The following is a 12,698-nucleotide window of genomic DNA, read 5'->3' on the forward strand; positions in this document are numbered from 1 at the left end:
CTTTTCATGTCAGATCTGGATACCATCCACAGAAAAGGAGAAAAAAAAAAGGCAGGAGATAAATACAAGCCCATTGACTTAATTTCATACTTAACACACTTGATAGCATTTCACTGTAGACGGATATTAATTACATTTATTAGACTGCTGGGCACAATTTATTCTACCATAAAACCACCTTTCCCTGGCCATGTTCGAGCAAATGTTGAACCAATCTACCCCACTGTGATAAAACATTATCTGTATGGAATTTTGAATTAATATTGGAAACAGCACATGCAAGGTTAAAACAGGTCACAGGTTAAAAACAGAAAATGCTGGAAATACTCAGGTCAGGCAGCATCCTGCCTGCTGCCTGACCTGCTGAGTATTACCAGTATCCACAGTATTTTGCTTTTGTCACACAGGGTTAAGATCAGTCATGGATAGCTATTTTATGCAAGTTGGAGGCAATTTACATTAGTTTAGTATTCAAAAGATGTCACTTCAAATGCATTGTTGCTTAGAAGCTCTTTGTGACACCTTGCTGCTTAGGTGGTGTTCTATTCAATTTGCTCAGCTTGACACTTCAGTCACAGACGGTCAGGCTACAAGACGTCTCCACACTACAATGGAACATAAATAGCATTTTTCTTATCAACTGTAGGTAAAGAAAGAACAAACTTGTATTTATAAAGTGCCTCATCATGTCACTCAGCACTCCCAAAGTGCTTCATATCCCCAAAAAAATTCTCTGCCATAAAGCACTGTTGAGCAGAGCTCAATTCTTTTTTTCAAGTAACATAGAAAAATAGGTGCAGGAGTAGGCCATTCGGCCCTTCGAGCCTGCACCGCCATTCAATAAGATCATGGCTGATCATTCCCTCAGTACCCCTTTCCTGCTTTCTCTCCATACCCCTTGATCCCCTTAGCCGTAAGGGCCATATCTAACTCCCTCTTGAATATATCCAATGAATTGGCATCAAAACTCTCTGCGGCAGGGAATTCCACGGGTTAACAACTCTCTGAGTGAAGAAGTTTCTCCTCATCTCAGTTCTAAATGGCCTACCTCTTGTCCTAAGACTATGTCCCCTGGTTCTGGACTTCCCCAACATCGGGAACATTCTTCCCGCATCTAACCTGTCCAGTCCAGTCAGAATCTTATAAGTTTCTATGAGATCTCCTCTCATCCTTCTAAACTCCAGTGAATAAAACCTCAGTTGATCCAGTCTCTCCTCATATGTCAGTCCTGCCATCCCGGGAATCAGTCTGATGAACCTTCGCTGCACTCCCTCAATAGCAAGAACGCCCTTCCTCAGATTAGGACTGAACACAATATTCTAAGTGAGGCCTCATTAAGGCCCTGTACAACTGCAGTAAGATCTCCCTACTCCTATACTCAAATCCCCTAGCTATGAAGGCCAACATACCATTTGCCTTCTTCACCGCCTGCTGTACCTGCATGCCCACTTTCAGTGACTGATGAACCATGACATCCAGGTCTCGTTGCACCTCCCCTTTTCCTAATCTGCCGCCATCCAGATAATATTCTGCCTTTGTGTTTTTGCCCCCAAAATGGATAACCTCACATTTATCCACATTATACTGCATCTGCCATGCATTTGCCCACTCACCTAACCTGTCCAAGTCACCCTGCATCCTCCTCACAGCTCACACCGCCACCCAGTTTAGTGTCACCCGCAAACTTGGAGATATTACACTCAATTCCTTCATCTAAATCGTTGATGTAAATTGTAAAGAGCTGAGGTCCCAGCACTGAGCCCTGCGGCACTCCCCTAGTCACTGCCTGCCATTCTGAAAAGGACCCGTTTATCCCGACTCTCTGCTTCCTGTCTGCCAACCAGTTCTTTATCCACGCCAGTACGTTACCCCCAATACCACGTGCTTTGATTTTGCACACCAATCTCTTGTGCGGGACCTTGTCAAAAGCCTTTTGAAAGTCCAAATACACCACATCCACTGGTTCTCCCTTGTCCACTCTGCTAGTTACATCCTCATAAAATTCCAGAAGATTTGTCAAACATGATTTCCCTTTCATAAATCCATGCTGACTTGGTACGATCCTGTCACTGCTTTCCATATGCGCTGCTATTTCATCTTTAATGATTGATTCCAACATTTTCCTCACTACTGATGTCAGGCTAACCGGTCTATCCTCTCCCTCCTTTTTTAAAAAGTGGTGTATTCATTAGCTACCCTCCAGTCCATAGGAACTGATCCAGATTCGATAGACTGTTGGAAAATGATCACCAATGCATCCACTATTTCTAGGGCTACTTCCTTAAGTACTCTGGGATGCAGACTATCAGGCCCCGGGAATTTATCGGCCTTCAATCCCATCAATTTCCCGAATTTAATTTCCCGCCTAACTATCTCGTTCCCTTTTAAGAGAAATACTGGGACAGATTTTGCTGTCAAAATAATGGTGGGGCTAATGGCATTCGCTGTTATTTATGCATAAGTGGTACAAAAACCTCAGATGCACTGTTAAATGCCAATATCTAAAAGTTGCTATGAGTTGTTTCACGAAAGTGGCATTTTGCTGTCATGCACAGAATGTTGTGAAGTTGGTGTATTATCATGGTAGATACGAAATCATCATAGGCAGTCCCTCGGAATCGAGGAATACTTGCTTCCACTCTAAAAAGTGAGTCTTTAGGTGGCTGAACAATCTAATAAGAGAACCACAGTCCCTGTCACAGGTGAGACAGAAAGTTGTTGAGGGAAGGGATGGGTGGGACTGGTTTGCCACACGCTCTTTCTGCTGCCTGCGCTTGATTTCTGCATGCTCTCAGCGATGAGACTCAAGGTGCTCAGCGCCCTCCCAGAAGCACTTCCTCTACTTAGGGTGGTCTTTGGCCAGGGACTCCCAGCCGTCAGTGGGGATGTTGCACTTTATCAGGGAAGCTTTGAGGGTGTCCTTGTAACGTTTCCTCTTCCCACCTTTGGCCCGTTTGCCGTGAAGGAGTTCAGAGTAGAGCGCTTGCTTTGGGAGTCTCGTGTATGACATGCGAACAATGTGGCCTGCCCAGCGGAGCTGATCAAGTGTGGTCAGTGCTTCGATGCTGGGGATGTTGGCGTACAAAAGCATGGGCCTTACGCTAAACATCCGTAAGACAAAGGTCCTCCACCAACCTGTCCCCGCCGCACAGCATTGCTCCCCAGTCAACAAGAACCACGACGCGGCCCTGGACAATGTGGACCATTTCCCATACCTCGGGAGCCTCTTATCAACAAGAGCAGACATTGACGACGAGATTCAACACCACCTCCGGTGTGCCAATGCAGCCTTCGGCCACCTGGGGAAGAGAGTTTTCGAAGACCAGGCCCTCAAATCTACCACCAAGCTCATGGTCTACAGGGCTGTAGTAATACCTGCCTTCCTGTATGGCTCAGAGAAATGGTCCACGTACAGTAGACACCTCAAGTCGCTGGAGAAATATCACCAACAATGTCTCCGCAAGATCCTGCAAATCCCCTGGGAGGACAGACGCACCAACGTTACTAACTAAACTCACCACAGAAAGACTTGGCATTTCAAGTGCACGTACCATTTAACGACCTGATAAGTGTTAACTACTGGCAGTAAATCTCTCTGTTCTGAACATTAACTTTTACATGTGTGGAGTCTAATTCCTTCAGGTATTAATTGTTATCAAAGATTTTTAAATTGTCACAATTTAAATTATTTTTTTTAAACTTTTCCTTTCTATCTCTTTTCTCTCTTAATCCAATATTTCTTTCCCTCTCTTTCGTTTCCCTTGCTCTACCTGATTTGACATTGATTTCACCCATTCTAATATACATTTCTTTCTCAGTCCTTCTGCTGTTTATTTCACAATCCTTCAATCTGATTGGTTAATGAGAAGTTGGTTGCCCTGTTCACTCAGGTCCCTTATTTTGAGCTGAAGGCTGCAAGGGATAGTCTAACTAATGTCACAAGCTGTTAGATGTCCTTCTACAGCAAAATCTGGCCCATTAATGTTGCAACATTTTATGATTTTAAGAACTATTTTTTCAAGCGCAGTCACCGTGCTCACTGCAAGGCCCCACAAACAGCGATGAGATGAAAACCAGTTAATCTGTGGGGTTTTTGAGGGGGTATTGGCCAGGACATTGAGAGAACACTCTGTTTGTTGAATAGTGCCTCAACAGACAGACTTGGCTTCACATCGCAACTAAAGAACAGTACCTCCATTACTGCGCCACTCCCGCACTCAAGTGTCAGCCTCGTCAAGTCATGGAGATTGGCTCAAACTGACAATTTTCTGATTCAGAGATGAGCTTCCAGTCTTAGCTGACACCAAACAAATTTAAATAATTCTGTTCCCACATTTACAGACATACACACAAATAAATCTGCATACATTATGGGTGAATAAATCTTTGCTGTCCATCTGTTGAGGTGTGGCTTTTCAACCTTGCTTATTTGCAGCTTTTATCCTTACCAAATATCTGCAATGGTACTTCAGAAAAAGTTGTTTTCAACTGCCTGCTCCCATTTCAGCATCATAACCTTTGGTTTGAGAACAAAAATCTAGGCTGACATACTGAGGGAGTCAGAGGTTCTGTCTTTTGGATGAGACGTCTGCTCTCTTAGGTGAGAGTTATCCCCAGTGTCCTGGTCAATATTTATCACTCAATCAACATCACTAAAACAGATTATCTAGTCATTATCACAATGCTGTTTGTGGGACGTTTCTATGCACAAATTGGCTGCCACAGTTTCCTACATTACAACATTGACTACACTTCAAAAGTACTTAACTGGTTGTAAAGTGCTATGGGACTGCTTGAAGTGGTGAAAGGCGCTAAATAAATGCAAGTCTTTCTCTTAATATTCTTTTGCTGGATCTTGCAACTACTGTACTATTTTTCTCAGTTCAAATTGGTTCCTTCAATATTAGTCTTTTTTTAATATAAAGTGTTTTCTGCAACATCTCTGCCATTTCTGGGCTTTCATGGGATTCTGTTCTTGATTCTAATCCTCTCCTCCAATTTTTTCTGCCTACCTTTTATCTCAACCTCCTCAATTTCCCCCACCCTCAAAATTACCTGCAACTGACATTTTAAAGACAGAATCTCCTTGCTTAGTAGTGTTGCTGTTGGTTTCTAGGTCAATTTAATTTCTAATCGATTTAGTACTGCAACAGTGTGCATCACAAACCTTCATTCCTTTTCTCACACCATTACCTTTTCTACTAGCGACAGATTGCTGTCTCTCAATCTGCTGAGCTCTTCTACATCCATTTACAAATTACCACTGTAATCGACTGTGTTCACAATCTTTCATTCACGTCCATTCATTACAAGATAAACTTTTGCTGCCCAGTTTCCTACTCAACCAATTTTCCTTTCAATGTGCCTTACTGGTTTAAATTTCGCCCATTTTTCAAATGTCACTCAGTCTGTATCTTGTCTTTTTCATCGGTCCCGAGAATGCTGCAATTTCTGGATTTCTCTAGACTCTCTCACTGTCTTTTTCAGCTGCTTTTGTCTTTTTATTTCCTTCGGGTTGTCATTGCTGGGGGCTTTCTTTCTGTCCAATAGCTTTACAATTACATTTTCTACTTCAGTTTGTTCTTCTACCAGCTCTTATTTAAAAAAAAAAAACTTTTTCTCAACAACAACTTGCATTTATATAACATCCCAAGGCGGGTCACAGGAGCGCTATCAAACACAATTTGATACCAAGCCAAGTACGGTGATATTAGGGAAGATGATCAAAGCTTCGCCAAATAGGTAGGTTTTAAGGAGCATCTTAAAGGAGGAGAGAGGTGTGGAGAGGTTTCGGGAGGGGATCTTTCTTCATTCAGTCTCATCGGGTTCTGGCCACAAGACTATTTTTTCTTTCTTTTGCAGTTTCTTCCATGATTTTGTTTTGTGCTCAAGTTAAGGGAGGTCAGTGCTGGGGAAAAAAAAAAAATCAGCATTTTCCCCATTATTGCCCCATTGTCAGCATCCAGCATTTTCATTACAGGTACAGAAGAAGCCAGAAACAAGTCATTTTTATAATGCTGTAGACCTACACCTACAGGTTAGAACTGCACAAACCCATTTCACATCGGATAAGTGGCAAATATTTGAGAGAAGGGGGCAACCAGGACATTTGTCTCAAGTCTAAGGGAATGACAAAAATGTAAGGGATGTGGAACAAAGGCAGGTAAATGGAGTTAACGTGCAGATCAGCCATGATCTAACTGAATGGTGGAAGAGACCAGAGAGACTGAATGACGACCTACTCCTGTACCTATATAAATTATCCTGAATAAAATCAGTCTCCACATTTGCAAATAAGAATGAATGAATCCTTGCATCAAGAGTTATCACCCTCCTAAATCAAGGGCTGATATTCTACTCCATTACCATGATGCAATATGAACTTGTCTTGTGTTCCCCTAGTTTCCTATCCTCCTCTACTGAAGATATTTGCTCATCCTACAATATGGTTCCACGAATATAAATACAAGTTGTTGTTGTTGTTGTTGAATGCAAACTGCTCTCTGGTACTCCACCCAATGCCCATTGTTCATTAGAAAGTCTGAGCAGTAAATACTGCGGTTCATTCACAATAGTTAAAACAGAGCCTGATCCCTTTACCTGATATACATGTATTTGTTTTTTCCCTCTCTTCCTCCTCTCAACAGACAGTGAATACCAATTAGGAGCAGGAATCCCAGACAATATTTCGCCCTCCCTAGACTGATTCCAGGAATCCACCTGAGGATCAAACTCGGAACTTTTGGACACTAAGGGAATCAAGAGATAGGGTGGGTAAGTGGAGTTGAAGTAGGTGGTCAGCCATGAGCTTATTGAAAGACAAAGCAGGCTCAAGAGGCCATATGGCCCACTCCTTCTCCTATTTTCTTGTGGAACCTTTCTGGTCCCTACGGCTCAGTGCCACACCCAGTGGTGCACTTATACAATGTGATACCCGCCCTCCTGTATGGCTAAGAGACGTGGACCATATACAGTAGACACCTCAAATCGCTGGAGAAATATCACCAATGATGTCTCCGCAAGATCGTGCAAATCCTCATGGAGGACACACGCACCAACGTTAGCTTCCTCGACTGGGCCAACATCCCCAGCATCGAGACATTGACTACTCGACCAGCTCTGCTGGGCGGGCCACATTGTTCGCATGCCTGACACAAGACTCTCAAAGCAAGCGCTCTATTCAGAACTCCTACACTGCAAGCGAGCCAAAGGTGGGCAGAGGAAACGTTTCAAGGACACCCTCAAAGCCTCCTTGATAAAATGCAACATCCCCACCGACACCTGGGAGTTCCTGGCCAAAGACCACCCTAAGTGGAGGAAGTGCATCCGGGAGGGCGCTGAGCACCTCGAGTTTCATCGCCAAGAGCATGCAGAAACCAAGCGTAGGCAGCATGTGGCAAACCAGTCCCACCCACCCTTTCCTTCAACGACTGTCTGTCCCACCTGTGACAGAGGATGTAATTCCCGTATTGGACTGTAGAGTCACCTGAGAACTCACTTTTACAGTGGAAGCAAGTCTTCCTCGATTTTGGGAGACTGCCTATGATGATGGCATACAATGGGTGATGAGGTTGCTGCAGAGCAATACAAATGAGATAGTTCAAACTTGACTACAGGTAGGTGTGACACCTTTTGGTGAAGCCCATCTCACATTGCTTCAGCTTAATACCACATGAAGGAACTCCAGTGTGATGTCAAGCTAAAAAAATATGAACCACTGTCCTGGACACTCTAAATCTAAAGCAGAGCTTATTTAAATGTTCCTAGGATGCAGACAGCCCCAGACATGCTCTCAATACATTTATAATTAACAAGCATTTATAATTAACTAGCTGGGAGTGCAGTCACATGCATGCACATTACCTCTCTCCAACTAGCAAGTTGGATCCACTACCTAGCAGTATGACCAAGATGTTGCCAGCTGGGACACAAAACTGCCGTTATCAATTTGTAGCTGCAGTTTTACTGCAGCCCAAGATTCTTTCCTAAATTAAAAAATTGCCTATAGTAGCTAAGCTTGTAGAAAAAAAAATCCTCGCTCTCCTACACAAATAAGGAGTACAGTAAAAGAAACCGCTTTTAACCCCAAATTTCTGCCTAAACCCATAAAAGATTATATCGTGGCTGAAGCAAAAGATTAAGATCAACGATACTACTGGCTCATTGAAAAGCAAAAGGAAATCAACCTGAACATCGGAGTAAAAAATAACAGCAACACCCTAAATCCAAGAACTGTGAATTAAGAATCATGTACATATCAAAAGTAGGAATATGCCACATGGATCAAGGAGTGGATCAAGGAGTGGATTAAGGAGTGACAAATATTCTACAAAGAGTGACAGGGCATTTACAATGAGTGAATTTGATTGTGCGACATGCAAATGATGAAGTCGCATCAGTTCAGCTCTGCAAATTGCTCAAATGAATTAATTTAGATTGAAAAAAAATTCAAAGATTGACAAAAGAAGAAAGCGATAAAAATTGCTAACCTGCCTTATGAATGGACATAAAATCAGAAAGGCGCACTACAGCTACAGTGATTTGGTTCCTTTACTTGTAATTGGGTTTGAGTCCTCGTGGTAAGTATACATTGCAGAGGCTGTGGGAAGGTTATTTTAAGGTTTAAAGAAAACATATCCATATAAAAAGATGAGTGTTTTGAAGTTTATTGAAATGTTAGTGTGTCAATATTATCTCCCTTTTCCAATGTATTTACTTAAAAAATAATTAAGAAAGGCTGTACATAAGAACATAGGAACTAGGTGCAGTAGGCCATTCGACCCTTCAAGCCTGCTCCGCCATTCAAGATCATGGCTGATCTTCTACCTCAACGCCACTTTCCTGCCCTATCCCCATATCCCTCGATTCCCTTTGTATCCAAAAATCGATCAATCTGTCTTGAATATATTCAATGACTGTGCATCCACTGCTGTAGGATTATAAAACCTGGTCAGATGGAGCAGCTAACGATAGTCAAATTGTGAAACGTTGGTACCATACCCTGCTTTTGGCGTACAACCATTATATAAGATCAATACAACAACCAGAACCACTGATCAGTTGAATTTCACTTTATTATATAGAATTCCAAGAGTTCTGGCAATGTTTTGTAGAATTAATTTTCTGATTGTTATTTTTCCTTTACAAGAGCCAAACGGAACGGTTCCAAGACACCCAACAAAAAGTCCGCATCCTTTGGGTTTCAAATTTCACTTACTTTGCTGCAATGCTGGGACAAGAAACATTAACAGAACTCGGGCTACAGCTGTGTTCTCAAACAGGAAACAAAAGATGTGTTTTGTACATACGTGATGTCTCTGCGCTGATAGCAGCCTTGAAGCAAACAAGCAATCAGATCATCAAGAAAGTCAATGTCATTTATCAGGAGAGCCTCTTCTAGTTCCTGGTAAAGCGGAAGAAAAAAAAAGTAGCATGAAGTTCAAGCATGGTAAATTGTATAAATTGATTAAACAGTCAGACAGATTGAGTCTCCTGAAACCTCATCAACTTTGTAAAACAAATCAGGGGACAGATTTCAGAATTGATATCACACAATGTGCTAATATAATTTTTAAAATTCTACGTGTAAAACTTCCATCAGCAGAATATGCAGCACGAAACAACAGATATGAGCAACACAGACAAAAGTGGTTGAACAGGTTGGTTGTGGAAAACATGCAAAAAGGTTCCAAGACAGGCTATAACTGGCAACTGAAAAGAGCCAAATTGTTAGTACTATTCTTTTCAAAATTACAAAACAGATATAGCTATACAAGAATATTGATTTGTGGTTTTCAAAGAAAAGTGGATGGAACTTTGGAATACAATCACCAAAACACTAATAAAACTTCCAGAGTCTCATGTAATAAAATTGTAATGTTACATATCTAGTCACAATAAACCAGTGTGTTTGGCTGCACTGTTTGGACAACATTTTGACTCCTCTCCAATTTTCTCCCTGACCTTTCTTTTCCTCTCCTGACGATGGTAAATTATGCTGGAATGGATATGTTTCCTTCAATGGGAATAGCCCTCAAGTGCATCAACAAAGTGGCCCTTCTTAGTATGTGATCCATGGCATCAAATGATGGCAGGGTATCTGGCCATGGGAACAATGGCAGCTGAACACGAGGATGCCTTTACCCAACATGTGTGAGCATGCACTTCCAGTAGATGTTACTGATTAGCGATCAGAATTAGGAATCCTGACCAATATGTTCCTTTTCTAGCGAGTCTAAATTTGCTTCCCCATCACCACTCCAGCAGATCTTCCTGTCGATATGGCAGTAACATTTGCTCACTGAGGAGCGGATATGCTAATAAAGTAATTACATTCTTTTTGTTTAGAACTTGCACTTATATAGTGCCTTTCATGACCCCAGGACATCAGAAAGCTCTTCACAGCCAATGATGTACTTCTTGCAGTGTAGTCACTGTTGTAATGTAGAGAAGTACAGCAGCAAATTAGCACACAGCAAGGTACCACAAGCAATGAGATAAATGAGCAGATATCAGTTTTGCTAATGTTGGTTGGGAGATAAATATTGGCCAAGATAGCAGAAGAACTCTGGCTGAGATGATATATAGGGCCTTGGTTTAATGACTCATTCAAAAGGTGGTCTCTGACAGTGAGTGAAGTGTCAGCCTAGAGTATGTGCTCTGAAGTGGTACAAGAACTCACAACTTTCTGTCTCGAGGCACGAGAGGGCTACTCCTAAGCCACAGATGATATGTTTGAAAAAAAAAGGTTTGCCAAACAATTTCTCTCAAATACAGTACCCCCTTAAAGCATTCAGCCAAAATCATGAATGAGATTTGGATTTAAATTATCCTATCCAAATAGTAAAGCAAGGCGGTGGGTGATAAACAGTACCATCTATTGCAGAACAGGTGGTTCAAAAATGTACCTCCTAAGTTACACTCAGGACAACTGGATAGCACAGCCTAGAGTATCCAAAGTTATCTTTCATCTGCTGCCATCCTTCCAGCCTTTCCTGGTTCCAGCAGTGCTTTAATCCTGGCATGGCAGGTTATTATTTGGCACATCTGTAATTTGATACAAGACCACCACATAAAAGACAACTAAAATCTACTTTTATTAAAATAAAACATTGAAAACATTATTCAAATCGATCATAATCTTACCAGAAAATATCACTACTATCTACCTCTCCAAAACAAGTCGAGATTCACCAATGGCTGACTGTTCAAGAGCTAGTGTTAGGGACAGATTGATATTCTGTACCGCATCTAAACTGAGGTCATCCAGAAAAGTATTCATTAAGGCAATACATTTACTACACCATCACTGGGATGTATTTTAGAGTGTTTAGAGAAATTATTTGCTAATGCACCTCGTTGCATTCCCATCAACTGAGTAGTAGTGAGAAGATACCTATTACATCGGCCACCATATTATCTGGGAAACGGAGGTCAGCATAATGGCGGCCTGGAATGTACTACCAAAGTCTGCTGTGCCTTGGCAAGGCTTCTGCCAATGGCACTATGAAATCACTGACTGGGAGCTTTAGAAGTGTGGTTTAGGATCAATGTCAAGCTCATATTGGGTTTGGGAAGGGTGCTGGGACGTGTGTCAGGGCTCCGTTCCATTCTTCAACATGGCTGAGATTAGGAACTCAGGGGTGTGAAAAATTGCAGATGTGAGCCCACATCCCAGCATTCTGGAGCACTGCCAGTCGATACTGAAATGTGACAACCCCATGTATAGAACTTTTTTTAATTCTACATTCCGGTGTCGAGGAGATTTACCTGCACTCAAGACTGAAGCATTAGCTAAATTCAAAAAAGCTCCCCCACAAAAGAAAGGCAAACTTGCATATAAATAACACTTTTCACACCCTCGGACTGTCCCAAAATCCTTCACCGCCAATGAATTGCTTTTGAATTGCAGTTGCTGTTGTTTAGTCGGCAAACATGGCAGCCAGTTTGCATACAGCAAGGTCCCAGACAGCAAAGAGATAAATGACTAGTTAATCTATGTTGAGGTGTCAATGGAGGGATAAATGTTGGCCAGGACACAGGGAGAACTCCCTTGCCTTCTCAAAATAGTGGCACAGAATCATCCACCTTAAACCTCTTAACTGAAAGATGGCACATCAAACATTGCCGTACTCAGTACTACAGTGAAGTGTCAACCTAGATTATGTGCTCATGTCTATAGAAACTGCTGACATACTACTGCCAAATTGACACAAAAGTCACCCAACTAAAATAGTTATCACAGAGACAGATGGTGTTCAAAATAAGGAACCAATTGAGAAGAAAAAGTAATGCATTTTATTAAACCGCAAGAATATTTCTCCCTGATCAGTGTTCATAGGTTATTATAAGCATATATTTTCTGCTGGTGCCAAATATCTGTCCCGGTGCTAACTGGCATCTCCTTTTCTTTCTTAGTTACTTGTAACTTCAGTTCAAATCTTGTGACGATGATATTAGATCAAAAATTGTCATTTCAAATTCACTGAATATTAGAGATTTAAAATTGCGAGGAAAGAAAGATCTCCACAAAGTTATATTTGTAATTAGTAATCAACAACTTGATTTAACAACTCACTCTCCACTTTACATGTAAAAATCATCCAAATAAGTCTTTTATGCCGAAAAATAAAAATTGATAGCATTAAAGCTTGCCTAGATAGGCAGATCTTCACCATGAATTCCGTCCGTCCCCCATC

The 12,698-nt window shown here is 41.6% G+C and overlaps 1 protein-coding gene across 3 annotated transcripts in view; it reads right to left on the bottom strand.

The window, feature by feature from the left end:
- cecr2 (CECR2 histone acetyl-lysine reader) overlaps positions 1–12,698 on the bottom strand; it is a 146,829-nt gene that overhangs the window by 84,439 nt on the left and 49,692 nt on the right. For 2 of the 3 annotated variants that reach the window (XM_070901642.1, XM_070901643.1), the window contains exon 2: positions 9,309–9,403. In XM_070901642.1, coding sequence (XP_070757743.1) covers positions 9,309–9,403 — 95 coding nt within the window. Of the gene's footprint in view, positions 1–9,217; positions 9,268–9,308; positions 9,404–12,698 lie in introns of those variants that run through there. The other variant, XM_070901644.1, reaches the window with a different exon arrangement.

The sequence above is a fragment of the Pristiophorus japonicus genome, chromosome 15 (genome assembly GCF_044704955.1).
Source record: "Pristiophorus japonicus isolate sPriJap1 chromosome 15, sPriJap1.hap1, whole genome shotgun sequence".
NCBI classification, from domain to species: Eukaryota; Metazoa; Chordata; class Chondrichthyes; family Pristiophoridae; genus Pristiophorus; species Pristiophorus japonicus.